Source organism: Enhydra lutris, unplaced genomic scaffold, assembly GCF_002288905.1.
Source record: "Enhydra lutris kenyoni isolate GAN:26980312 unplaced genomic scaffold, ASM228890v2 scaffoldscaffold27, whole genome shotgun sequence".
NCBI classification, from domain to species: domain Eukaryota; kingdom Metazoa; phylum Chordata; class Mammalia; order Carnivora; family Mustelidae; genus Enhydra; species Enhydra lutris.
This window is the reverse complement of record NW_019154111.1, coordinates 13,615,489-13,639,707: the sequence shown is the minus strand read 5'-3', so window position 1 is coordinate 13,639,707 and position 24,219 is coordinate 13,615,489. Positions and strand designations below refer to the sequence as shown.

Here is a 24,219-nt window from a genome sequence, read left to right as displayed (position 1 = left end):
GTCCTGCTTGGTGGGCGTGTGTCTGAGCGTTTGGAGGAAACAGGACCAGAGGATTCGTCCCGCTCTGTCCTCCTCCTCCCCCATCGCTGCGCGGGACGGGGCTCTGACACGGGGCGGCGAGGGGTCTCCCCGAGCGCAGCCGACTGGGGGCAGGACCGTTCGCCAGAACCAGGGGATCTTGTGGCCACTCCTGGGGCAACCTCAAGCCCTGAGTAGCTCCCGTCCGCTCCCCCTCTCCTACGCCCGGGCCCTGGGGTGTGTCGGGGGACGGGCTCCCTTGGCCTCTCTGCGCCCGCTTGCCTCCACCAGGTCCCGGAGCTCGGTGCAGGGAGGGCTTCCGGGCGGGGGCGGTGTCAGGTGGCCGGCCAGGCCCCGCCCCCTCGGCCCGCCCTCCCTCCCCTTGCGCACCCGGCTCCGGGTCCCCGGCCTGGCGGCTGCGGCGTCTCCTACCGGCGACGGCGGCGGCGGCGGCGCGAGCGGCCATGGAGGCGGGCGCCGGGGCCGGCGCCACGGGCTGGAGCTGCCCGGGCCCAGGTCAGAGCCGCCTCTCCCTCACCTCTCCGCCGCCACTCCTTCCTCTTCTCCATCTCTCCTCCCTCCAGACCCCCTCATTCTCCCCCCACCCCACCCTCCCTCCGCTGCTCCCACCTTTCCGTCCCGTCTTCCTCCCTCCATCCTGCCCCACACCCCGGGCCCGGTCTCCATCTTTCCGGGTTGGGTCTTCCCCACACCGGTCGCATCCTCCCCCGGCGGTCCTTCGCCCCGAACCGTCCAGCCCTGGGGGCCCCAGACCCTGCGCCCACTCCGGACCGAAGGCTTCGAGCGCAGGGAGAGGTTGGGGTGGACGAGGTCCAGGGGGAGAGTGGACAGGAGGGGAGCGGCTCCGGCCCAGAACCCCTTGCCATACGCCCCTCCCCACCAGCCGCATCACCTCGTTCCCCTTCCACGCAGCACCTCACCCTTTCAGCCTCATCTTCCCTGGCCCTTGCCCTCGCTTCCATCCTTGCCGGTCTCCTCCCTGTCCCCTCCCCGCTAAAGAGACACACACCCTTTCTCTCCGTGCTGGGAAAGGAGCCTGGAGCAAGGGATGCTGCGAGGGTTGGGCAGCGCAGGGCGGGGTCTCCTTAGGCCCCGCTCGAGGGGCGGCTGAGGGAGTAGAGTCGCAGCCTGGGCAGAGTGAGCCAAGCACTTCCACCCGGATAAAAAAAAGTCCGGGGCTCCGGAGGGCTGGAAGGCACGTCCCCTTCTCTCTCCTGGGCATCCCAGCCCCCCAAGCAGCCCACCGCACCTCCTCTCTCCCTGCTCACAGGACCCACAGTGACCACTTTAGGCTCCTATGAGGCATCTGAGGGCTGTGAAAGGAAGAAGGGCCAACGCTGGGGGTCCCTGGAGCGGCGGGGGATGCAAGCAATGGAGGGTGAGTTTTCCAAAAAAAGCTTTGTTTCTCTCCCCTCAGCCAGTTGCCCTTCCCTCCTCCTTACCCCATCTGGTCCTTAGAACTCCCGGGCAGGACAGAGCCCTTTCTCTAGCTCACCTGAGCCCCCTCCACCCTTTAGGTCTGAATTCTACCCCTCCTCAGCGCTCAGGCTTTGAGGGAGGTTCTGGGCACATCCCTTTGGGGCCCTAATCACCAGCTAACCAGGTTGTGTGTCCTGGGAGAGCTGCCAGAGAAAGAGGCCTCGTTGGACAGGGCTTTGAAGCAGCCTTTCAGCAGGGGGTTTGTTCTCACTGCCACCCGACCCAGATCCCAAGCTGTCTCATATTTTTGAAAAGCAGGGAAGTGAGCATGTGAAGTGCACATTCTCTTTCTGGTGCCACCACCACTAACTTTGAATGTAAGCCTTTTGGCTTTGATTCTCTAGGATCTCTTCCGGCCTGAAAGAATTGCCTGGGAGGGGGCTGGTGAGAAGGCCAACCTTCTAACACACAGATCCCCACCGCGTCCCTGTGACTTGGCAGTTGCTGCCAACACCAGGCCCCTGAGAGGATGTTGGTCCGCTTCCTGGGACTTCTTGTGAAGTGTCCCGAGGTCCACGTGCACACTGTGTGGGCAACCCTGCTCCCCTAAGGGGGACAGATGACACAGACAAGGGGTCCCAGATGAACCTTGGGCTGCTGTTGTGAGACCAGGGATTCAGAATTGTAAAACAAAGCAAATAATCAGTGTTCTGATAAAATGTTGCTATTTCAAGGAACTGCATTGCAGCAAAGGAGGGGGTACTCACCAACCAGAGGCTAGGGACCACTATACCCCAGTTTCTCATGCATTAAAATGGTAGGCTTTCTTTCTTTTTTTTTTTTTTTTAAGATTTTTATTTATTTATTTGACAGAGAGATCACAAGGAGGTAGAGAGGCAGGCAGAGAGAATGGGGGAAGCAGGCTCCTGTCCAGCAGAGAGCCCAATGCAGGGCTCGATCCCAGGACCCTGAGATCATGACCTGAGCCAAAGGCAGAGGCTTAACTCACTGAGCCACCCAGGTGCCCTGGTAGGATCTCTTTTTCACACAAGTACAACCTTGGACTTGAACGTGAAAACTGCCCTAAGGTCAGCGTGGAGGGAGGGGCTTCATAACATTCATGGAAGGGCGAGGCCTCCTGACACTCTGCAAAGAAAAGAAAGGTGGACCTTGCAGAAAATTTCAAAAAAGGCTACGTGAAAATATATTTGAAAGGGCCCCGGGGGGGGGGGGGGGGGCGCCGGGGGGGCTCAGTGGGTTAAGCCTTTGCCTTCGGCTCAGGTCATGATCCCAGGGTCCTGGGATCGAGCCCCACATCGGGCTCTCTGCTCAGCGGGGAGCCTGCCTCCACCTCTCTCTCTGCCTGCCTCTCTGCCTACTTGTGATCTCAGTCTGTCAAATAAATAAATAAATAAGTAGATAGATAGATAAGAAAGAAAGAAAGAAAGAAAGGGCCCCAGGGTTTTTCCGTTGAAATACTTAGAATCGTTTCATTCAGATGTTTTCTTTTCTCTAACTACTGATAGGCAACTAACTCTTTCTAATTATGGAAAGGCTAATTTTTCCCAAACCACCTGGATAATTTTTTAACTTTGGACAAACCTGGAACTGTGACCCTTGCCCCATTCAGCCTAAAGACATACCCAGTGTCTGAATCCTTTCTTGAGTACTTGTCCCACACCGCAGGGACCACCAGGACTGGAAGAAGCAGGTATCCTTGTGCCAGCTCACATGGCTAACCTGCCCCCAGCTGCTCAGTTTGCCCGAAGGCAGTAATAGGAGGCCACCTGGTACCGTCCTGGTCCAGAAAGAGCCTGGGCCAGGTGGAGGCTGGGTGACCTTCCACTTGAGGACTCATCATGAGTGCAGGTCCTGCCCAGGGGCTCCTTGGGGGACACCAGGTGGCACTATTATACCATCCCTGACCTGGGACCATGAGCTTTCCAGAGTTCCTTGAAGGACTCTGGAAAGGAAGTTGACTCTGAGCCCCTGGTGGGATGGGTTTCTCCTCCAGGGGAAGTGTTGCTCCCCGCTCTCTATGAGGAGGAAGAGGAGGAGGAGGAAGAAGAGGTGGAAGAAGAGGAAGAACAGGTGCAGAAAGGGGGCAGCGTGAGCTCCCTATCCGTCAGCAAGCACCGGGGCCTGAGCCTCACGGAGACAGAGCTGGAAGAGCTGAGGGCTCAGGTGCTACAGCTGGTGGCAGAGCTGGAAGAGACCCGGGAGCTGGCGGGGCAGCATGAGGACGACTCCCTGGAGCTGCAGGGTAAGTGCCTGGGAGGGGGCCAGAAGCCCTGGGCTCCCTGGATCCCAGGATCATGCCTGCTCCCCCTCTCCCTGCAGGGCTCCTGGAGGATGAACGGCTGGCCAGCGCCCAGCAGGCAGAGGTGTTCACCAAGCAGATCCAGCAGCTCCAAGGTAATTCCCAGCACTCGGGCTGGAGGGCAGGTGGCCATCCGAGTGCTTCTGTCCTGAGGGTTTGGCTGAAGCCTAACAGACAAATATAAACTAATTCAGTCCTTTCTCCTCATTTTCTGCTTACTATTCTCACTTTTTTCTCCTCTCTCCATTCTCTTCTCTACCTAATAGCTGCTCTTCTTTGCATCACTGTCTGGCTCTTCTGCCCTCCCCTGCCCTTTCTTGCCCTCCTATTTCACATCTTCTCTCTCTGGCTGACAAGCTCCCTTTTCTCTCCTTCAGCTTCCTCCCTTCACACCTGTATCCCTTTCCCTTTGTTCTGGGGGGGTGGATCAGGTAATTAGGGCTGAATACCAAACCAGACTACTTTTCCCTGTCCCTACAAGGACACCATGGGAAGAGCAATGAGCCAGTGAGAGGGGACTGAAGGGGACTCTGCATCTTTTAAGGGAAGCAGATGAGAACTTGCTCCCTAGGACCAAGCTTATGGCCCCAAATCCCTTTCTTCTAACACCCACATCCCTTTGTCTCTGGAAAGCAGCAAGGCAGGTGTCCCACATTCCACTGCACCACCAAAAAAAGAGGCAGCTTTTGTTACTTCCATGGGCTTCCAGAAGGTTTAGGGGAACTGCCCTAGAAAACAGCAGGGACTCTCCCAGGAGAACTGAGATGAAACCAAAAGAGAAATATAAATGGAGAAAAAAATCAAGGCTGGGAACCAGGCCTGGGGAGGAACAAGCAAAGGTGTAGGAAGGGGAGGAAAAGAGAAGCGAAAGATATAAGGCAAGGTAAATGCAGGAGAAGTAGACAATGAATGGGAAGAGGGTGAAGGAGAGAAATGGCTGGAGATGTGTTGTAGCTGGGAAAACTGTGAGCTCACAATTGGTCTCGGATCACCTAGATTCTTGGGTCCAACTCTGCCATGTAACAAGCTTTAGGATCTTCAGCAAGTCACTTTTTCTTTTTCTTAAAGATTTTATTTATTCATTTTACAGACAGAGATCACAAGTAGGCAGAGAGAGAGGGGGAAGCAGGTTCCCCACCGAGCAGAGAGCCCGATGCCGGGCTCGATCCCAGGACCCTAGTATCATGTCCTGAGCCGAAGGCAGAAGCTTTAACCCACTGAGCCACCCAGGCACCCCCAGCAAGTCACTTTTATCTTTCTGAGACTCAGTTCCTTATCTGTACAATGGTGCTAATTTTTTTTTTTAAGATTTTATTTATTTATTTGACAGACAGAGATCACAAGTAGGCAGAGAGGCAGGCAGAGAGAGAGGAAGAAGCAGGCTCCCTGTGGAGCAGAGAGCCCGATGCAGGACTCGATCCCAGGACCCTGAGATCATGACCTGAGCCGAAGGCAGCGGCTTAACCCACTGAGCCACCCAGGCGCCCCAATGGTGCTAATTTATTTATCATTCATTTATTGAGTGCCTATATACTTGGAGGACAAGCTATGAATAAGACAGACGAGATCCCTGCCTTAATGAAGAGTACATTCTAATGGGGAGAGGCAAAAAATAAACAACATAAGTTCAGGTGGCAATAAATGCTATGAAGACAACATAACAATATGATATAGAGAGATGGAGTGAAATGGGAAATTTTTTTTGATGGGGCAGTTAGAAAAGTCCTCTTTGAGAAGGTGACATTTGAGCTAATAAGACTTGAATAATGAGAAGGATCTGAGGGAAGAGCATACCAGGCAGAAGGAACAGCAACTGCAAAAGCTCAGAGGCAGGAATGAGCTTCATGTGTTTGAAGGACGGAACAAAAGCCATTGTGGCTGAAGCAGAGTGCATGTGAAGGGCCCTGATAAGAGAGAGTTCTGAGAAGCAGGCCGAGGCCAGATTACAAATGGCCTTACAGGCCGGCCGGGAGGTTTGGTTTTTATTCTAAGTATGGTAAAAAAGACTTGGGAGGGTCTTATATTGAAGGTGAAGCCCTCGGGACTTCTGATGAATGGATAAGGTGGAGGGTGGGGGAGGAGTGGGAATAGGAGAGACGTGAAAGATGACTTTGCCTTGAGAAACTGGATGGACAGTGTTGTCATTTACTGGGATGGGGAAGACTTGGCAAACAACAAGTTTGAGGGCTCAGGGAACCACTGGAGACATCTTTTTACATGTTGAGTTTGAAATGACTATTGACATCTAAATAAATATGTTATAAGGGAACAGTTGGATATATGAATCTAGAACAGGGGAGAAATCAAGGCTGGAGATATACATTTGGGAGGCATTTGAATCCCTGAGAGATCACCATGAAATCACAGGGAGAGGTATAGGAAGAAGAGAAAAAGGCCTAGTCCCAGGGATATTCCAATATTTAAAGGTCCAGTAGAGGAGATAGGGACAAAAGAGACTAAGGTAGGAGGGACCAGCAGAAGCATTTCACACCCTGGCCACCACGAGGAGAAAGTGCTTTAAGGAGATAACAATCAATGTCAAAAGTTGCTAAATCAAATAAGATGGCCATTGGATTTGGCAAGATGGAACACTCTGAGGTATTTCAATGAAGACAGAAGCCTAATCGGATTGGGATTAAAGTGGAAAGGGGAGGAAAAATAAAGAAGGTTAGTATAGATCATTACAGCAGTCGTATTTTGAAGACAAGCAGAGAAATAAGGGGAATGGAAATGAAGTCAAGGGAGAGTTTGTTGGGGGCGGCTTTAAGATAGGACTCATTACACTAGATCATGTTTGTACGATTGAAGGAAACGATCCAGTAGAGCAGAAAAAGACCTTCGCTTGAGGAAGGGACATACTCCCTTACAAAGAGGAGGTAAGTTCGTAGAGAGGCAGGTAGGCAACTACTTGGGAAAACAAATTCTGGAGCGACTCCTTACTCAGTAGGGTTGTTTCTATTGAGCCTCAAGCAAGCTAGGGGCTGCAGGGCTGGTGAAGACGCCCCCAAGCCCCACCCCGCGGGAGGAAATAGAGACCGTCCTTGCGCACGCGCGTTGCCCGTTTCCGCCAAGAGGGGGCGCGCGCGGCCTCAGAGGTAGCTGGTGTAGACAGGCCGTTCCGGCCGCCACAGCCCCGCGGGGGCCGGGACCGGCCGGCGGCGGGGGGGCCCCCCAGGGAGACCGCTTGCAGGGGGGCCGACGAGATGGAGGCCATAACCAGTGAGTAAGAACCCGCTTCTCTGTCCCACAGCCCGTCTCCCGAGCCCTCGGCTTCGGCCCGACAGACCCACACCCACTGTCAACCGGCGCTGTGTCTTCGGAATCCGGGTTCAGCCTTCCCAACTCCCGGTCAGGGTCCGCCCCGCCCAGTTTTCGACAAGCCCCGCCCCCTCGGGCCTGCAAGCCCCGCCTCTCCACCCTGGGCGGGCTCTGCCCCTTTGCGCTACGAATTATGAGCTCGCTTGGGGGCTTATGAGCTCGCTTGGGGGCGGAAGACTTTCCTCCATTCTCCATTGGCTCTGAGAAAGCCGTTTTTATAGGGCCAGACCTTAGAGGGGAACCTAAGGGAAGTTAGAACCCTAACAAACAAGGATGTAGTAGGAAAGTGAAGGACATAACCATGTTTGGTTACCATTTGATGAGCCTCCATCACACAGTTGAAAAGCTGTGAACTCAAAATACAATTTAGGGGCTAGTACTTACCACAGGAAGCTCATGGGAGCGGTGAGGCTCCGTGATTTCTAAGCTTCCAGACTGAACAGATGAGAAAAGCCTGTGTAAATTTTTTTAGTCGGGAAATTTTTGGAAAGAGTGCATCGTAAAATACTGTACATGAGTTTCGGTCTTCAACGTAGAAGCACTTAATACTTTCTGTTTGCAGTAGCCCAAAAAGGTGTTGCTTTAGTGCCAGAATCTACTTTTCTACCTCACCTTACTACATGGAGTCCCTCCATTCTCTTCTTAGGTATTCCTTTTATTCCATAGTGGATGAAGCTATACTTCGTTGATGGGGTAGAGAGACTAGAGAGACAGTAGTTTCCAAATAATAAGTCTGCCTTTAACTTTCTGCCTCTAGAACATGGTAGATTCGTTCACTTACCCTCTTGACCATCCCAACCTCTGGGCTTTGCAGGTGAGCTGCGGTCTCTGCGTGAGGAGATTTCCCTGTTAGAGCGTGAGAAAGAAAGTGAACTTAAGGAAATAGAACAGGAGTTGCACTTGGCCCAGACTGAGATCCGGAATCTGCGGCAAGCAGCAGAGGATTCCGCGACCGAACATGAGAGTGACATAGCATCCCTGCAGGAGGATCTTTGCCGGATGCAGAATGAACTCGATGACATGGAGCGCATTCGGGGAGAGTATGAAATGGAGATCACCTCCCTCCGTGCAGAAATGGAAATGAAGAGCTCTGATCCATCCAATAGTTTAAATCTTTCTGATTACTCTGAGATGCAAGGTATGAGAGGGCAAGTCTTTTTCCTGGTCTGTCAGTAGAGCCAAGCAGAGGGAGTTTGTCTCCAAGAAGATGGTCGAAGGTGGTCTTAGATCATGAATTGGGAACCTCTAGAGAAAACCTCCAGGTTGAATTCAAGACTATAAGGGTGGAAAACGTACCCAGATGTCTCATAACCAGTCAGTGGTGGTATAAGAAATAGCACTGTGGAGATGTACCCTGAGAATTTTTCTCAGAGAGCCATTGATTTGTTGATTTGACTGTGGGAAAGCCCTTCCTAAAAAAGTCTCCAGTTCCAGGATGGGAGGGTAAGGCACTGGTCACCTTGGGAGACTCCTACTGCTCTGGCATGGCAGTTTGCCTGGCCCATGTTTCTTTTTGGGGGGTGGGGGCTCCAGTCGTCCTTCCAGGTCCCAGGATGCTAATGCTTAGGCTCCTTGAGCCTTCTCCAACGTAGAAGCTTTAGGGAGCAGCAAATCAGAGCACAAGACAGCTGGAGAGGAAGAGAGGTTATTTCCAGTAATACATGAGATACCAAAAAGCTTAGAGCTCTGCTTTCAGACAATGAGTCTCCCAGCTAGTTGTTAGGATTCATGGCATCAGAGAGTCTGCCTTTATTCTGAGGCTAGATTTATGATCTGGGTATAATGGGGGCCGTGTATTAGGCCAGGTCAAGCAGAGGCAATCAACAAGGAATCAAAGAACTGTAAGTTTTCCCAGCTGTAACAAGCTTCTCAGAAGAACCTTTGGACTGGTGGTGCCAGGAGAGGGAGGCCAGCACAGTGGGAAAGCTTGGGTTGAGGTTAAACAGACCTGCGTTCAGAATCTCAGTTGTGCTAATTAGCGGGATGAACTTGGCCTGGTTATTATCTCTCTGAAACTTAGTTTCTATATCTGTAAAAATTGGTTAATGAAACTTTACAGCCAAAGGGGATCCTTTAGGGAAAACAGGAGAGAAATCTGAATAAAATGTTGAGTTTAGTTAACAGTAATGTATGAATGTTGATTCCTGAGTTGTGACAAATGTACCTATGGTAAAATGTTAACAATCGGGGAAACTAGTTGAGAGCCCTCCTGGGGACTTTTGCACTATCTTTGTGAATCTAAAATTATAAATTAAGAGTTTATTTTGAAAAAAGAAAAAGAAAACCTTACAGGGCTATTTTCAGGATTAAATGAAATGCCTAATATGTTGAAGTACTCACAGACTAACTGAATGTGAGGCTGAAACCATCAAGTCTAATGCTTAGCACGTGGTTGGCTTGTATTAAAGATTAGTTTCCTTTCTTCCATGATAATCTGCAGTATTCCAAGAACTTTTTTTTTTTTAAAGATTTTATTTATTTATTTGACAGACAAAGATCACAAGTAGGCAGAGAGGCAGGCAGAGAGAGAGGGGAGGAAGCAGACTCCCCGAGGAGCAAAGAGCCTGATGCGGGGCTCGAGCCCAGGACCCTGAGATCATGACCTGAGCCGAAGGCAGAGGCTTTAACCCACTGAGCCACCCAGGCGCCCCCCAAGAACTTTTGATTGGAATAAAGAGGGAACATTAGACATGAATTTCAGGGTGTTGAATCTTAGAGCAGATAAGATAGGCCTTGTGTTAACTTGGAGCAAGTTAACGTTCTTTAAATATCAGTAGAATTGGTATTCTAAGAGATAAAATTCTTTTTTTTTTTTAAGATTTTATTTATTTGAGGGGCACCTGGGTGGCTCAGTTGGTTGAGCGTCTGCCTTTGGCTTGGGTCATGATCAAACCCCACATCGGGCTCTCTGCTCTGTGGAGAGCCTGCCTCTCCCTCTCCTGCTTGCTGCTCTGCCTGCTTGTGCGCTCGATCTCTCTCTCTCTCTGTCAAATAAACTAATACAATCTTAAAAAAAAAAAAAGAAAACAACGATTTTTAAAAAAAGATTTTATTTATTTGAGAGAAGGAGCGAACACAAGCAGGGGGAGCTCCTGCTGAGCAAGGAGCCCGATGCAGGGCTTGATCCCAGGACCGTGGGATCATGACCTGAGCCAAAGGCCGGTGCTTAACTGACTGAGCCACCCAGGCTCCCCTAAGATAAATAATTTCTTAATCAGGAAGAAACAATAGTTGGGGTGTTTATATGATTGCAGCTTTATTTTTTTTTTAAGATTTTGTTTACTTATTGGAGAAAGAGAGCATGAACACGGGGAGGGTCAGAAGGAGAGGGACAAGAAGACTCCACGCTGAGCAGGGAGCCCGATGTAGGTCTCGAACCCAAGACCCTCGTATCATCACCTGAGCTGAAGGCAGTCGCTCAACCGACTGAGCCATCCAGGTGCCCATGATTGCAGCTTTAAGAAGTATTGGTACCTGGTACTTAAGAACATGTGCTGGGGCATTTCAACGAGATCTGTGCTGATGATTAAGGATGATATATGGGTCTGGTTGGGATGGGCTCTTCTGTCAGCAGATAAAAGATCATTAGAATTCTTGACCACATGCTGGCTAGTGTATTTGGTGTGGTGATAGAGTAAGTAAAAGGATGTTTGAGATGCTGGTGTTGTCTCCAGAGGGCCAAGACTGGCAGTGTGACATCTGGCAGTTCACATCCCTCAGCTCTTGTACTAAAAGAGTAATGGGAAGGTAATCATAAACAGTTCAATGGAAAGTTAAACTATGATAACCCAGAAACTCAGTGGAAACCTTCACAAGCTCCTAAAATCTCAAGACTCTGCCTTGGTTGAGGTTTTGAAGATGGGCACCCAGGGCAGATCTTCTAGGCAGATGAAAAGAAGGGCAGCTACCTGAATGAGGACACAGACACAGAGCAGTGTGTAATTTTGGGGCCTTGTCTTCCAAGCCACTGCACATGGTGTCTCTTCTGTCTTTAGGAAAAGAGAAGCTATTCAGCCTTCTGTGGTCCGATTTTTATGCAGGCAAATTAGGGGCTGATTACCAGTGCTTCTTCCCTGGGATCTCACATGTCTCCATTTGTCCCCTGCAGAAGAGCTGCAGCAACTGCGGGAACGCTACCGCTTCCTGAACGAGGAGTACCGGGCCCTGCAGGAGAGCAACAGTAGCCTCACTGGGCAGCTTGCAGATCTGGAGAGTGAGAGGTACAGCCAGCAGGCTGGGGGGACTCTGCAGGACTCCATTTTGGGCTTGTCTCTTGAGTAGAACTAGTGAAGGCAGATGTCAGGCTAATGACTGTCCCTCTGCTCCTAGACAGCGGTCCTTTCCGTGGTATTATTCAAAGGGTACAGATGCCACCTAGAAGCAGGCATGGAGATCCAACTGTCTCAGGACTGGGGTGCTAAAATGTAGTTTTTTTCCATTCTAGGGATTGAGGTTTGGTTTGCTCTGCCCTAGAGTTGATCAGAAGTGGTTCCTTCGTTATCGGCACAGCCTGGATTCAGCCTAATGGTGTAGGGCCTCCAGATTAGAGCTGGCTCGACACAAGGTCCAGCCCTGAGCCCAAGTAGACTAACACTCTTAGGTCTCCCAGAGCCAAACATGCCTTGATTGAGGTGCTGGGACCTTTTTCTTTACCTTCTCAGTATGTTTATTTGGGAGATAAACCACAGTAGAAGGCTCTTTACCATCTTTGCCTAAAATAAAGACATCAGGACCAAGCACACTTAGCAGGTGATGCCAGGCAGAGCCCTTACCCAAACATGGCTCTGGGGTTCTGGATCATAGGACACGAAGAGCAACAGAAAAGTGGCTGGAGTCCCACATGCTAAAGGATATGATGTCAGCAGAGTCTCAGACTTCAGAAGTGGATTTTCTAGAACCTGATCCTGAAACCCAGTTGTTGCGACAACAGCTTCTGGGAGCTGAAGAGCAGATGCATGACATGCAGAACAAGGTAGGGGAAGGCAGGCACCTTGGTTGTCTCTCTTTTACCCTCTCCTGGCCTGTGGTAGAAATGCCTCCTTAGACACAGGGCTGGCAAAGGGGGCATGCACTGTGGCAGGCAGAAGTACTCTGGGGTTTCGCTTGCTTGCCTGATGTGAACATTCCAGTGAAACGAAGGTCATTTTCTCTCCAAGCTATTCTTTGCCCCCCACCAAGCCTGTTCTCAAAGGGCACATGGCACCTGTCCTCAGTCAGCCTTTCCGTTCCATCTCCTGCGCAGTGTAAGGAGCTGTGTTGTGAGTTGCAAGAACTACAGCATCATCGTCGGACCAGTGAGGAGGAGCAGCGGCGGCTGCAGAGGGAGCTCAAGTGCGCGCAGAACGAGGTGCTCCGGTTTCAGACTTCCCACAATGCCACACAGGTAACCATGGCCAGGGGATGGGCGTCTGGGGAGGGCAGAAGGGCCTCCGTGGAGTCGCGGCTTCAGGGAAGGATGGACGCAGGGCAAGGCTATGCTCTGCTGACTCTTGCCCTCAACTGAGGGTACAGTCTGCTGGAGACCAGCTGGAGAAGTCACGTAGCGCTGCATTCTAGAGATGGTAGTCATTACCGAGTGTCTGCCTCACAGAACAAACCCGACCGTAGACCTGTGGGAGCTCCTCAAGATGTCTGCGTCTGGAAAGGACCCAAACTGGTCTGTGGAGGGGTCTGCTGTTTCTCGAGAGTAACTGTTCTGCCCACATCCTCCCACCACAGAACGAGGAGCTGAAGACCAGACTCTGTGCCCTGCAGAAAAAGTATGATGCTAGCCAGGATGAGCAGAATGAGCTCTTGAAGGTGCAGCTCCAGCTTCAGTCTGAGCTCCGGCAGCTCAAAGTCTTGAAATCCACAGGCATAGAAAGCCCAAGTGAGAAGGTAACAATAAAAGGAGGTGAGGGGCAACTGAGGTGCTAAGAGGTTTTGGGGAAGGTGGCCCAGAGCGGAGTTAGACTAAGGGCGGCTGCCAGCCGGGCCGCACCCCCGACAGGGGCCTCCAGCCTCCCACGAGTGCTGCACTGGACGAGAGGACAGCCGGTAAGCCAGGGGCAGGGAGAAGGCAGGCCTTAGACTGGCCGTGTCCGAGCGGGGCTCGGGCGGAAGAGCGAGCGGGTTGCTGACCCCCGAGGTGCTGCCCGCGGCGGGCCCGCTGCGCCCACTGCCACAGCCCCCTCCACCGCAGGAGTTACTCTGCCGGCTCCAGAAGCTGCAGCTCCAGTACCAGCACATCACGTGCGAGAAGGATAAGCTGCTGGAGGTGCAGCGCCAGCTGTGCGGGGACCTGCACTACCATGAGGCTGAGGTACAGCGCCTCAAGGACATCGTGGCCTCCTTCCAGGAGAGCAGTGAGAAGGTAAAAGAAACTCCAGGTGAGGGAGAATGTAGCCAAATGGAATCTTCTGTGAGAGCAATAGGACTGAGGAGGGGGCTTTGTAGGAGTTCTGTGGTCCAGTCCTTGGTGCGGGGCACAAAGAGGTACCTAACAGAAAGGTGATCTCGGAGAGTCATGACGCTCTCCACTTCCTTTGATTTTAGATCAGAAACTCAGCCTATAAAAAGGTAGCTCTCTTTCTTCCCCACCTGCCTGAAAAGGAAACCCCAGAAGGTCCCTGTGTAGAGCCTGTTAGGGTCCCTCTCTGGAAGCCCCCAGTGGGATGAAATTGGGACCAGAAAGGACCAAGCAGATCCTTTAGTCCCCATCTGAGAGGAGAGAGTGCAGCTGCAGGGGCTCCTGGGATGATGGCGGGGCCTGCCTCCCCTACCCCAGAATGCAGAGATGCATGCCCAGCTTCAGGAGATGAAGCGGCTGTACCAGACCAGCAAGGAGGAGCTGGAGCGGCAGAAGTACATGTATGATCAGCTCGAGCAGGACCTCCTGCTCTGTCAGCAGGAGCTGAAGGAGCTCAAGACCACCACACCCATCCCAGAGGACAAGGGGAAGTGTGCTAATAAGGTAATTGTACTTAAGAGAGGTGAGATCTCCTGGGTATTTTCTCTGGAGAGAGGAGGTGTGAGGGCAAAAGGTGAAGTCATCTAGCCGAGGGGCTTGATGAGCTCCCTGTCAAGTCACAGCTGAGTGTGCCAGTCAGGAAACGGAGGCAGAGTCCCACCGTTAGCTGTTAACTTTTAAACAGTTTGCCTTGATCTTGACTTTGGGCCCAAGCTACAGCTTAGTAGGATCACTACAGCTGGATCCAGTCTGAACACCTGAAGATTTTGCACTTGATTCCATGTGTGTCGACATTTATCCTTCATTATTACAACTTCAGTGATATCTTGTCATTTGTGGAGAAGGACATACACAAAAGCCCACATATACAGCTTTTCTCATTAGACCCAGAAAAAGAAGGTCCAGGTTTCTCAGGCAGTTGCAGATGCTCTTGTCAGATGACGTGGTCTTATGCCCTGAGTGCTGATTGGGTGTTCAAAGGACTTAGGTACTTCCAGGGTTTACTCTGTGACTTCAGAGGAGCGAATTTCTCTAAACTTGAGTTTTACCCTTTTTAAATTGAACAGAATACTATTTTCTTTGCACTTGGCTTGTAGTAATAAATCCTGGTAGTGATAAGTAAGGCCTTCCTTATTCATTTTCTTTTCTTCCGTAGTGTGTAAAAAGCAAGCTATTATCAGTTACCCTGTGTTGAACACTTTCAGCTCCTGATCACTGATAGGAAATGGAAGGTGTTGAAACATGGTGGAGAAAAGGCACAAGATTCTCAAAAGATGGTGGAGCAAGTCACCTTCTGCCAGAGCAGCCAGCAGCAGGCTATGTCCCTGGGGAAGGGCCTCTGGAAGACCCAGAATGGGGAGGTTGTTTCGACCACTCCCAACAGCCCGCCTGCCTTTCCACACCCAGGCTCACATTTCCACACCCAGGCTCACATTTCCACACCCAGGCTCACATTTCCTTCTCTCCCTGCTCAGTTTAGAGGCCAGAGTGTCCGTGGCTTTGCACATGCCCTCTGCTCCTAGTAGAAGCAGCTGTGGAGCAGGAGAAGCAGGCTGACACGGAGCCAGCTTTTCCCCTTGTCCTAAAAACAGCATTGAGATGAGTTTGATATTAGAAGGTCTGAGTTCTTGGAATCATGGGATAATTTAGTCTTCTCAACCCAAATTCAGCAATAGCCCATATTCTTCTGGAGATTTAAAAAGACGATTATGAAAACAAAAATGGGAACAGATCAGGTGACGTTTTTATTGGTAAGGAGTATAATTAGGTATAAAACCAGTTGGGGTTGATGACAGCGACAGGAACTAGAATTCCCAGCAGGGCCAGAGAATGGTGTGTATCACAGAGAAGGGCCAAAAGGGCAGGGGTCATGAGAAGGGAGGGGTGTTGGTAACACTGCCCTCACAGGGCTCTCAGAAGGACCAGTAGATGAATCTGCAGCACAGCCAGACGGTCCTGAGCAGCCTGCTGGGGTTTCCCAAGTTCGGTGTCTAAACCTGTATGGGCGCAGCGTGGCTTGGGATGGTCAGTCCGAGGGGACTGTACAGGGAAGGAGTCCCCGGTGAACCACAAGGGCCAGGAGGGCACAGGAGGGCTCTGCCGGCTGGACAGTGCGGAGCAGCGGCTCACCAAGTAACCGCCCCTCCGCGCCTGCCCCGCCCACAGTGTGACGCACTGCTGTCCAGACTGACAGAGTTGCAGGAGGAGTACAAGGCCAGCCAGAAGGAGATGGGGCAGCTGCAGATGGAGCAGTGCGAGCTCCTAGAGGATCAGAGGAGGATGCAGGAGGAGCAGGGGCAGCTGCAAGAAGAGCTGCACAGGCTCTCGTTCCCACTGCCCAAAGCTGGGCTCCTCCTGAAGGTAACCCTGGCCGGGGAGCCGTGGCTAACTAGGGAGAAGCTGCTTGGAGAAGCTTCCATGGTGTGACTACGCCTGGGAAAAAGAACCGGGCGGGGACTGAACCTTCTCCTTGCTGTCTCAGCCCCTCCTTGTCACCAGTCTCTTTAAACCAGAAAGTTCAGTATAGCTGATTAGTGTTTTAAGTCTTAAAATACATAGTACAGTCTGGAATCTGTCCAGCATTTTCTCTCTGGGTATTTAGTCCCTCTGGAGAAAATATACTTGGAGAGAACTTTGTAAACTACAGGATACCTGCAAACACATGAGATCGTGGCTACTCACCTAGCGATTCTCCATAAAAGACCGCTCCCCCGCTGCGACCCTGTCCCAGATGGCCATTTAGAGCCAACCCAGAGACTCCTAAGGGAAGGGTTCCCCAGGGGAAGGAGGCACGGGTCTTCCCCTGTAGCTACCACAGTTCCTGCCCGCTTCCTTCCTACTCCACTTCGCAGAGTCAGGAGCTCCTTACAAAGTTACAAGACCTGTGTGAACTACAGCTGCTCTACCAAGGAATGCAGGAAGGGCAGAAAAAACTGGTGCAGAATCAAGAAAGCATGCTCAAGGAACAGTCAGCTCTGCATGAAGAGCTGCATTTTTTCAAAACGTCTCGTTTCCGGGATGTGTTGGAGAATCCCGATGATTCCAAATCACCTAAGTCCTCCAAGTGTGACAAGGTAACAGAGCAAGAGGCAGGGAGACGGTTCTGGGGCCAACGGCGTGGAAGGGCAGAGGGCTCCATGGACGGGTCAGAGTTAGGAAGGTCTGTCTGACCAAGAGTAAGGATGAGACTAAGGCCCCCTTCTTCAGCCATGACCACGCATGGGCTCATGAAGATGTGGCTTTAGCTATGGCCTGAGGCCCTCAGTCAGATACACACCCAGCTGAAGCTCTGCGAACACTGAGAACCGGGCTGACTCGGGAATCTAATCACCTCGTGATTTGATGCCCCTTCAACATCATTTTCCAGATTTATACTATCAACTTAGTGTTTGTCTGGATTCCTTGAGACCAACTGTAGGCATATCATCCTTTTCTCATGAGCTGGTTGATAATTGAGTAGTACACTTTCAGCCATCAGAATCTATAACCTTTTGGTGTTCTATCTGAGACAGATCTGGGGCCGTTCATTTCCAAGGGAAGAATTCCTAGCCTGTGGCATTCCTGCTACTGGCCACACTGTCTTCATTGGAACTTTGATGGCAGTAACAGCCGGGTCAAGAGCGTTAGACTAGGGAATCCATGCATTGCAAGCACCACGAAGGGGTCATGCCCCTGAGGTCACACTGGTAGAGATTTCCCCCTAAGTCTGGGGCTGGGGGATGCATTTGGTCTGAGGTCTCAGGGTAGGCAAGGAAGAGCAGGTACACAGTTTCAATTTTTTTTTTGATTTTTTATTTATTTATTTGACAGACAGGTCACAAGTAGGCAGAGAGGCAGGCAGAGAGAGAGAGAGAGGAGGAAGCAGGCTCCCTGCTGAGCAGAGAGCCCGATGTGGTGCTCGATCCCAGGACCCTGGGATTATGACCTGAGCTGAAGGCAGAGGCTTTAACCCACTGAGCCACCCAGGTGCCCCCACAGTTTCAATTTAAGGCTAGCCCTATTCATTCAAATATTAGCCTGGATAGGGAAAACCAGGGAATTGCAGAAGTCCAAACTGAGACTTGGTCAGATTCCAGGAGCCTCAGATTTCAGCCTGGATAACACAGAGACCAGGAACCAGGTATAACTATTTCCTTAACCGATCAGATCTCATCCTGGGCATCAGCAGCCAAGAAGCCAGGCCCAGAAGCCCTGGGAAACATGCCCAGAGGCCAGATTCAGAATTGGGGCAGGAGGTACAGGAACTTGTAGTGAGACCTTAATTCCAGGTCCACATCTTCTGAGGGAGGCATTCTTGCAGGCTCACAGTCAAGGCCAGGGCTGATTTTAGAATTGGGGGCAAGGGAAGGGCCTGAGCCCCAAGGTCAGGATAATGGGTATGGCCTGACTGTGAAGAGGGTAGGGTAGGGAGCCAGAGTGTTGTTGATACTCTTCCAGCTCTGCCTCAAGGAGAGAGGGACGTACCATAGTTTAGAAACCAGCAGAAATGGGAGCCTGGAAATTGCACATTATCTTTCCTGAGTGGATTTTCCCCTGTGAGCAAGTGACTGACACATGCCAGTAGCTGCAGGCAATTACAGACCTAGGCTCTGGGGAGACTGGGGTGTAGGCGTGCCGGTGTCTGACGCGGGCTCTCACACATCCGCCCCAGGAGGGGTGTGTCGAGAAGGACGGCAATGTCTAGAGTAATGGTAATGTCTCCCCCCCCCTCGCAGTCCAAGCTGATCATCGCCCAGATGCAGGCTCTGCAGGTGCTCTACGAGGGCACACAGGCTGAGCAGGAGCTGCTGCAGCAGGAGCAGGGCAGGCTCCTCGAGGAGCGGAAGAGGCTGCAGGCCGACCTGCAGCTCTGCCTGGAAGAAATGCAGCTGCTCCAGGTCCAGTCCCCCTCCAGCAGAATGAGCCTGGAGAAGAACTATGGCAGCGTGGCCTCCAGCAGCGAGAACTATCGCAAGAGTTACGGGAGCAGCATCGAGGAGAGCGAGAGCTATCACAAGAGCTACGGTAGCACCCAGGCCAGCAGTGAGAGCTTTCTCAAGAGCTATAACAGCAGCAGCAGTGCCCAGGAGAGCAGTGAGAAGAATTATGGCAGCAGAAGCAGCAGCGTCATCTACAAGAAGAGTTACGGCAGCAGCACTAGCTCGGACACCGGTCACAAGAGTTACAGTAGCAGCACCAATGGTGAACCCAATGAGCCTGAAGACATGGAGGTAAAAGTAGCCAGTTGAGAGGTCAGACAGGGAGAGAGAAGCCTCCCGTCTTACTAAGAGATAAGTCACCAGGGAAGGGTTCGAGAAGTGAGGAGGGCAGCAGGGTCAGAGCCAAGCTGTGTCACTGGCAATGGATGAGGCACCCTGTCTGTCTAACACGGAGATGCTCCCATCACAGCGATGGTGCTTTACGGGAACAAACGCAGAATTAGCCCCGGGGCGGCTTCAGATCCTTGCCGCATTGTTCCGTACCCAGGATGGGGCCTAGGGAAGCGAGTGGGCCGGAGGGCAGGTCCTTCTCCCCAAGGTCATTACTCCTTCGCCCTCCGCAGCACTGTGAGGACATGGTCGCCAAGGTGGTGATCAAGCTGCAGGGTGTGCAGGCCATGTACCAGCTCAGCCAGGAGGAACACGACCGGCTGCAAGACCGGATGCAAAAGCTGGTAGACAGTCAGAAAGAGCTGAAGGAAGAGCTGGCCGCCTGTGAAAAGGAATTCAAGGAATGCATGGAAAGTCTTGAGAAGCCCACTGCCTCCCCCAACGACAAGGACAAGAGTGAGGTAACTGCTATCTGGGAGGCAAGGTTTCTTCTAGGAGTCCCTAGAACCAGAGCAGGCCACAGGCCCTGGCCATTTCAGGGAGGCTGAGGAAGGAGTGCTGAGAGCCCTCTGCCTGCTCTGTGTCGTTGCTGCTGCCTTCTCGGTCAGAGCAGGGGCGGAATCCGGGTGCCCTGCCGTAGCCCTGGTGGGCGTTGCTCAGGTGCTTGCTGTGTTCAGGTATACTCGTCAGCAGGACTCCGAATAATTTTTCTCTTTTTCCTTTTGCCACTTCTCTCTTTGGCTGTGTCCCAGAGCACTTCTACAGAGATGTATTTTTTCACCTTTAGTTATTTTGGGTGTACTTGTCTCTTCAACTGGACTGTAAGTACCTTGAGGGCAGAGCCTCACCTCCTTTCGGATCCCTTACGATGCCGAGAAGGGTGCTCTGCGTCCGTGAGGGATGGGACAGAAGGCGTGCTTTCTGCCCAGGAGTAGTCCACAGTCCAGCGGGACTCACTGTGTGCACGGGAGAGTTCGGACCACAGTCAGTCCGAGGGCCTCGCTTGCTTAGTATTGTCCCCTACCAGGGAGACTGTGATGCCGGGAGTCAGGGAAGACAAAACCAGAAATTAGGGAGCAGGGTTGCAATTTGCCTCTGTTTCCAGGGTGAGGTGCAGGAGCCCAGGCACAGTCTCAGGAGCGGACCGCACGTTTCCTCAGGTAGTTGCACCTGGCAGAGAAATAGCTTGGGCGAAGCCGGGGCTTCCATCAAAAAGCCGTCCAGACAGGTCCCGGTGAAAACGTAATTTAAATCATCCTTTTTTGACCCCATTAGATGTAAATCGTCAGCTATTTCTGAAACCGCCTTAGAGGCTCATAGTATCCTACAGTTTAACGTTTCCTCTCTTGTCTACTGCCCCGTGGGCCTTAGCAGGGCAAACTGTGAGGCAGGGACCGGAGGGCAGGGCCTGGCTGACCGGCTGGGCGGGGCTGGAGGTGACCGGCCATCCGCCCCCCGCAGATCAAGGAGCTGCAGGCCAAGCTGCGGGAGCTGCAGCTGCAGTACCAGGAGAGCATGGACGAGCAGGGGCGGCTTCTGGCCATGCAGGAGCAGCTGGAGGGCCAGCTGCAGTGTTGCCAGGAAGAGCTCCGCCAGCTCAAGGAGAAGAAGCCCTCCATTGCCAGAGAAACCAGGGGGAAAAGTGGCAACGAGAACATGAACAAAAATGCCAACGGGGTTAAAAATAAAAAGGGGACCAAACCAAGCCTGGCCGATTCTGAGGGCAGCTGTGAGAGCAAAAAGGTGAGTGATAACCTTAGGAGCCTGATAAGCAGAAAGGCAGAGGAGATCTTAGAAAAATCACCACCACCACCATCCCGGCCAGATGAGGTATTTGTAGAGAAGCTTCTGGTCTCTTTATTGTATTAAAGTAGTTCCTGCTTGGTAGCAATTCCATACACCCTTTTCCTATGAAGTTAAGGGGAGTGGAACACAGACCACTCATACCTGGGGACACAGCCCCAAAGGACCACAGCCCCCAGGATGGACGACGGCTCCCATGAGCTCAGCCCCATCTCCTGGGGCCCCTTTTCTTCCTGGGTTACATGCCCAAGAGGGGGGCCAAATGGATGAAGAGAAGGAACGTATTCGAAGCAGTGGCGTACTCAGACGTGAGAAGTGAGGAGGAGAAGGGAAAAGTAGGAGTCGCCATCGCCCTGCAGGGGTCAGAGGTGGTGGTTGAGGGGCAGAGCCCAAGATTGTAGCTCTGGTGGCTGTCCGAAATGGCCAGTGGCCAGATGGCCATGTGGGTCCAGAGAGGCCGGGCATGACTGCCCTCCACACGCTGCACAGGGAGAGACGCAGTGCCGCCTGCGCATTGTGCCAGGCTGGGGACACGAGCGCTCTTGAGCTAGCCCGGCTTTGTCACGAGGGTAGGCATCTTTGTGATGACTGCAGCCCCCATCCTGCCCTGCCTCCACCCACAGAGTCTGGAGGTGGTGTTGTACTACAAGGCCAGCCACACGGATTTAGATGGTCTACTACAAGAGGAAGTAGAGGAGGAAAAGGAGGAGGAAATCAAAAAGGACACGAAGCAGGACTCCTGCAATGAACTGGTTTCTGTGCCGTCAGAGCCTACGGAGATGAGGTCCCCAAAAGCTGAGGAGGGCTGTTACGAAGAGTCCCAAGAGCAGGAGGGCAAGGAAGAAGACCGCAAAGATGAGAGCAACAATGACGCTTGCCCCGAAGCTTCAGAGGGAAACAACCCCCTCAGGCTTTCTGAGAGCAAAAAGGTAACTGCGGTCGAAGGCTGGATCGAGTGGGAAGTGGGCTCTGGGCCTCAGGTGCCCTGGTGTGGCGGGGTGACCCGGCCCGAGGACGGACTTCTGCAGGAGCGTCCAGGCCCGCCAGCCCTGAGGCCCCGCGCTTGGGGAGAGTGGAGATGGAGCCGGGAGTGCTGGAAGTGGGCCCTCACGGCCGGTGGTGGGTTGAGAGTACTTTGCTGTGGACCCATCTCAGAGATCACCTTTTCTGGGAGCCAGGGTGGGGCCGTTGCAGTCCTCCCTCCTTTTGCCTCCAGTTGCCCTTGTTCCTTCCATCAGGAGGTTCTTCGCCCCTCACTTGGTGCTGCACGGAGGAGCCCACGGTGTGAAACCCGCTTCAGGCTCTTGGCCAGCCTGTGTCAGTCGCCCGGGCCTGCCTCCTGGAGCTGCCCTGCTAGGTTGACCTTTGTTGGCTGTTAGGAGTGTGGGGAGGCAGGTGTGGCTCAGGGTTCTGTGGATTACAGGGCATGGTGGGGGGCTGTCCGAAGTAATAGAATGTTTTAGTCTGTACAGCAGGGGTTATGGGCCAGTCTGGGGAGAGCAGCCAGAGCCCTAACCCTTTACCTGCTGGATCTGAGAGGTTGGGATGAGAGTATTCTGGGTAACGTACCAACCGTACAGAAGTATGTCTATATTTTAACTACTGGTACTTCCGAATTCCTGCACTAGTTGAGGTTGACTGGGGGCTCTGATTCCCTGAAGAGTGAGTACTTCCTGAATCTCAGTTTTGTGTCTCTCTAAACACAGGGGAAGAAAATAAGTCTCTTGTGGTGGGATGTCCCAGTCAGCTCTGAGGCTATCTGGAATTTTCCGGCAGCTTAGTCTGCGGCAGTGGCTAAGGATCTAGCGTGCAGTTCTCTGTTAACCTTGTGGCAGAGGACCATTACTTAGGATGTAAAAAGTAGGAGCAACCGCAGCCTCTTCCCCAGTGCTCTATTTCTTCGAATTCATCATATTTCACCACAACTGGTTCAGAGCCTCTGCAGTCTCCTTGCCTTGGGTGCCACATCTCTAAACGCCAGGTGGATCCTTGTACTTCAAAGTCAAGCGCATTCCTTTTGTCTACACGTGGAGGCATCCCTTTGCCTCCTCGCGTCCTGCATCTTTTGCGGGCCGCGCTAATGGTGTACGTTACTGTGTGCGAATTCACTTTCTCTCTGGAAGATCGTTGCGGTCGAAGAACTAGCACTTCTCCACTGTCAGCCTGTTCTAGTGCATTTTGTCTCACAACAACAGCATTAGACTCCTCGGGGATCGCAGGGACCAGGGCCCAGGACATGGGAGATTTGGTGGAGAGCCGCCAGAGCATGTGGGCTAACGGAGGGACAGGTGGCCAGGCAGGAGACTGAGTGACCCAGGAGAAGTATATGTCCTCCTCATCTGGAGAGCCCGGCTTCACTCTCGGAGCTTCCCTTTTTCAGAGTTGCTGACCTGTAAGAACGGTATAGTGCAGATCACCCCTGCTTGACAAGATGTGCGAGGGGTGTGGCAAGCCAGGAGACTGGCCCCACCACCTGGTTTGGCCCTGAGCAGCTGCTTAACCCATTCAGGTCTGCATTCTCCACAGGCTGCCAGTGGGAAGATCCAGGCCTGGGCGCAGAGGAGAGATATGGCTGCCCTCACTGCCTGTTGTTTAACCTCTTGATCTCTTTCTCTTTCCCCTTTGTTTTCTCATCTTCATTATCCGTTGGACTCATGTGTTGCTGTCTTTTTATACCACACCCCCCCATCTCCTGGCCTCTCCTTGTGCTTCCTTCTCATTTGATATGTTGCAGCCATCCCCTGCCCCCGAGCCCCCCATCTTCTCCTTGCCTCTTGTAGGCCTGGTGGTCATATCGGCTTTGCTCTGGTGCTGGTGGGCCGAGACGTCGTCCTAACACAGGTACTGGTATCGAGTCCTCTCCTTCCGAGGGGTAGAGGGAGGGTGCAGGTTGCCCTGGCCTCTCCTCTTTCCCCCTTTCTCTCACTTGCTTACTTCTTGCTTTTAGCATTTGACAGTAGGATACTCAGGGCTGAAGTTTAGCCTTGGTTTCTCCTTGGGCTACTGCAGAGCCCGTAGCACCTCTGAGCATGTCTTCCTAACATACAGTGAGTTAGAATGCATACTGCTGACACGGTTTGAATTTCTGTCCTGTGGCTGGGAAAACTTTGGATGATCTCGGCACTGTTGCTACTTTGAAAAATGCCTGATCGCTTCTGACGAGCTGATGTCTGTCTGTGAGGCTGCCTGAGTGCTCTTTGTCTTTGTTTGGCCCCAGAACCAAGCTCTCACCACCATCACCACCCAGGATGGCAAAACAAGGCATCGCTGCCTCCCCCATTGGTTGAGAGAGGAATTCTGAAGCGCTGTGACCCAGCCGCAACCCTAACCCCTGCCCAGGGGCTGTGTCTGAGGGCAGGCTCCGTTTGTCCTCCAACGTGGTGAAAATGGAACAGGGACCACTACCATGTTGTGTTCTTTCTACTGAGAAGTTCTCTGGTGTGGGGCTTCTGGTCTTCAGAAGAATCAGAACCAGAATGCCAGGAAATATTTTCTAGTTCCCTTTTGGGTCCAGACTCTATTGTAATTGCCTGCCCAAGCCAGGCTCTCTCGACAGAGTGTGG

At 52.5% G+C, this 24,219-nt stretch overlaps 1 protein-coding gene across 2 annotated transcripts; it reads left to right on the top strand.

Annotated features, from left to right (window-relative positions):
• The first annotated feature begins 482 nt into the window (after nucleotides 1-482).
• On the top strand, nucleotides 483-23,530 carry LOC111151982 (coiled-coil domain containing 136). Of its 2 annotated transcripts, XM_022510236.1 has the most exons (18): nucleotides 1,402-1,417; nucleotides 3,473-3,721; nucleotides 3,799-3,873; nucleotides 7,911-8,234; nucleotides 11,205-11,316; nucleotides 11,900-12,068; nucleotides 12,339-12,479; nucleotides 12,815-12,973; nucleotides 13,278-13,448; nucleotides 13,863-14,048; nucleotides 15,711-15,905; nucleotides 16,397-16,618; nucleotides 17,297-17,305; nucleotides 18,260-18,754; nucleotides 19,087-19,314; nucleotides 20,315-20,596; nucleotides 21,280-21,585; nucleotides 23,391-23,530. In XM_022510236.1, exons 1-18 carry the CDS (start codon nucleotides 1,402-1,404, stop codon nucleotides 23,490-23,492), a joined length of 3,441 nt encoding a protein of 1,146 aa, XP_022365944.1. In that variant the 3' UTR covers nucleotides 23,493-23,530. The 2 variants fall into 2 exon arrangements, with proteins under 2 accessions (XP_022365945.1, XP_022365944.1); XM_022510237.1 differs by lacking the exons at nucleotides 12,815-12,973; nucleotides 13,278-13,448; nucleotides 13,863-14,048; ... (5 more) ...; nucleotides 20,315-20,596; nucleotides 21,280-21,585 and adding an exon at nucleotides 483-534 and having other exon boundaries at nucleotides 1,310-1,417; nucleotides 7,911-8,201; nucleotides 11,208-11,316.
• Nucleotides 23,531-24,219: the final 689 nt, after the last annotated feature.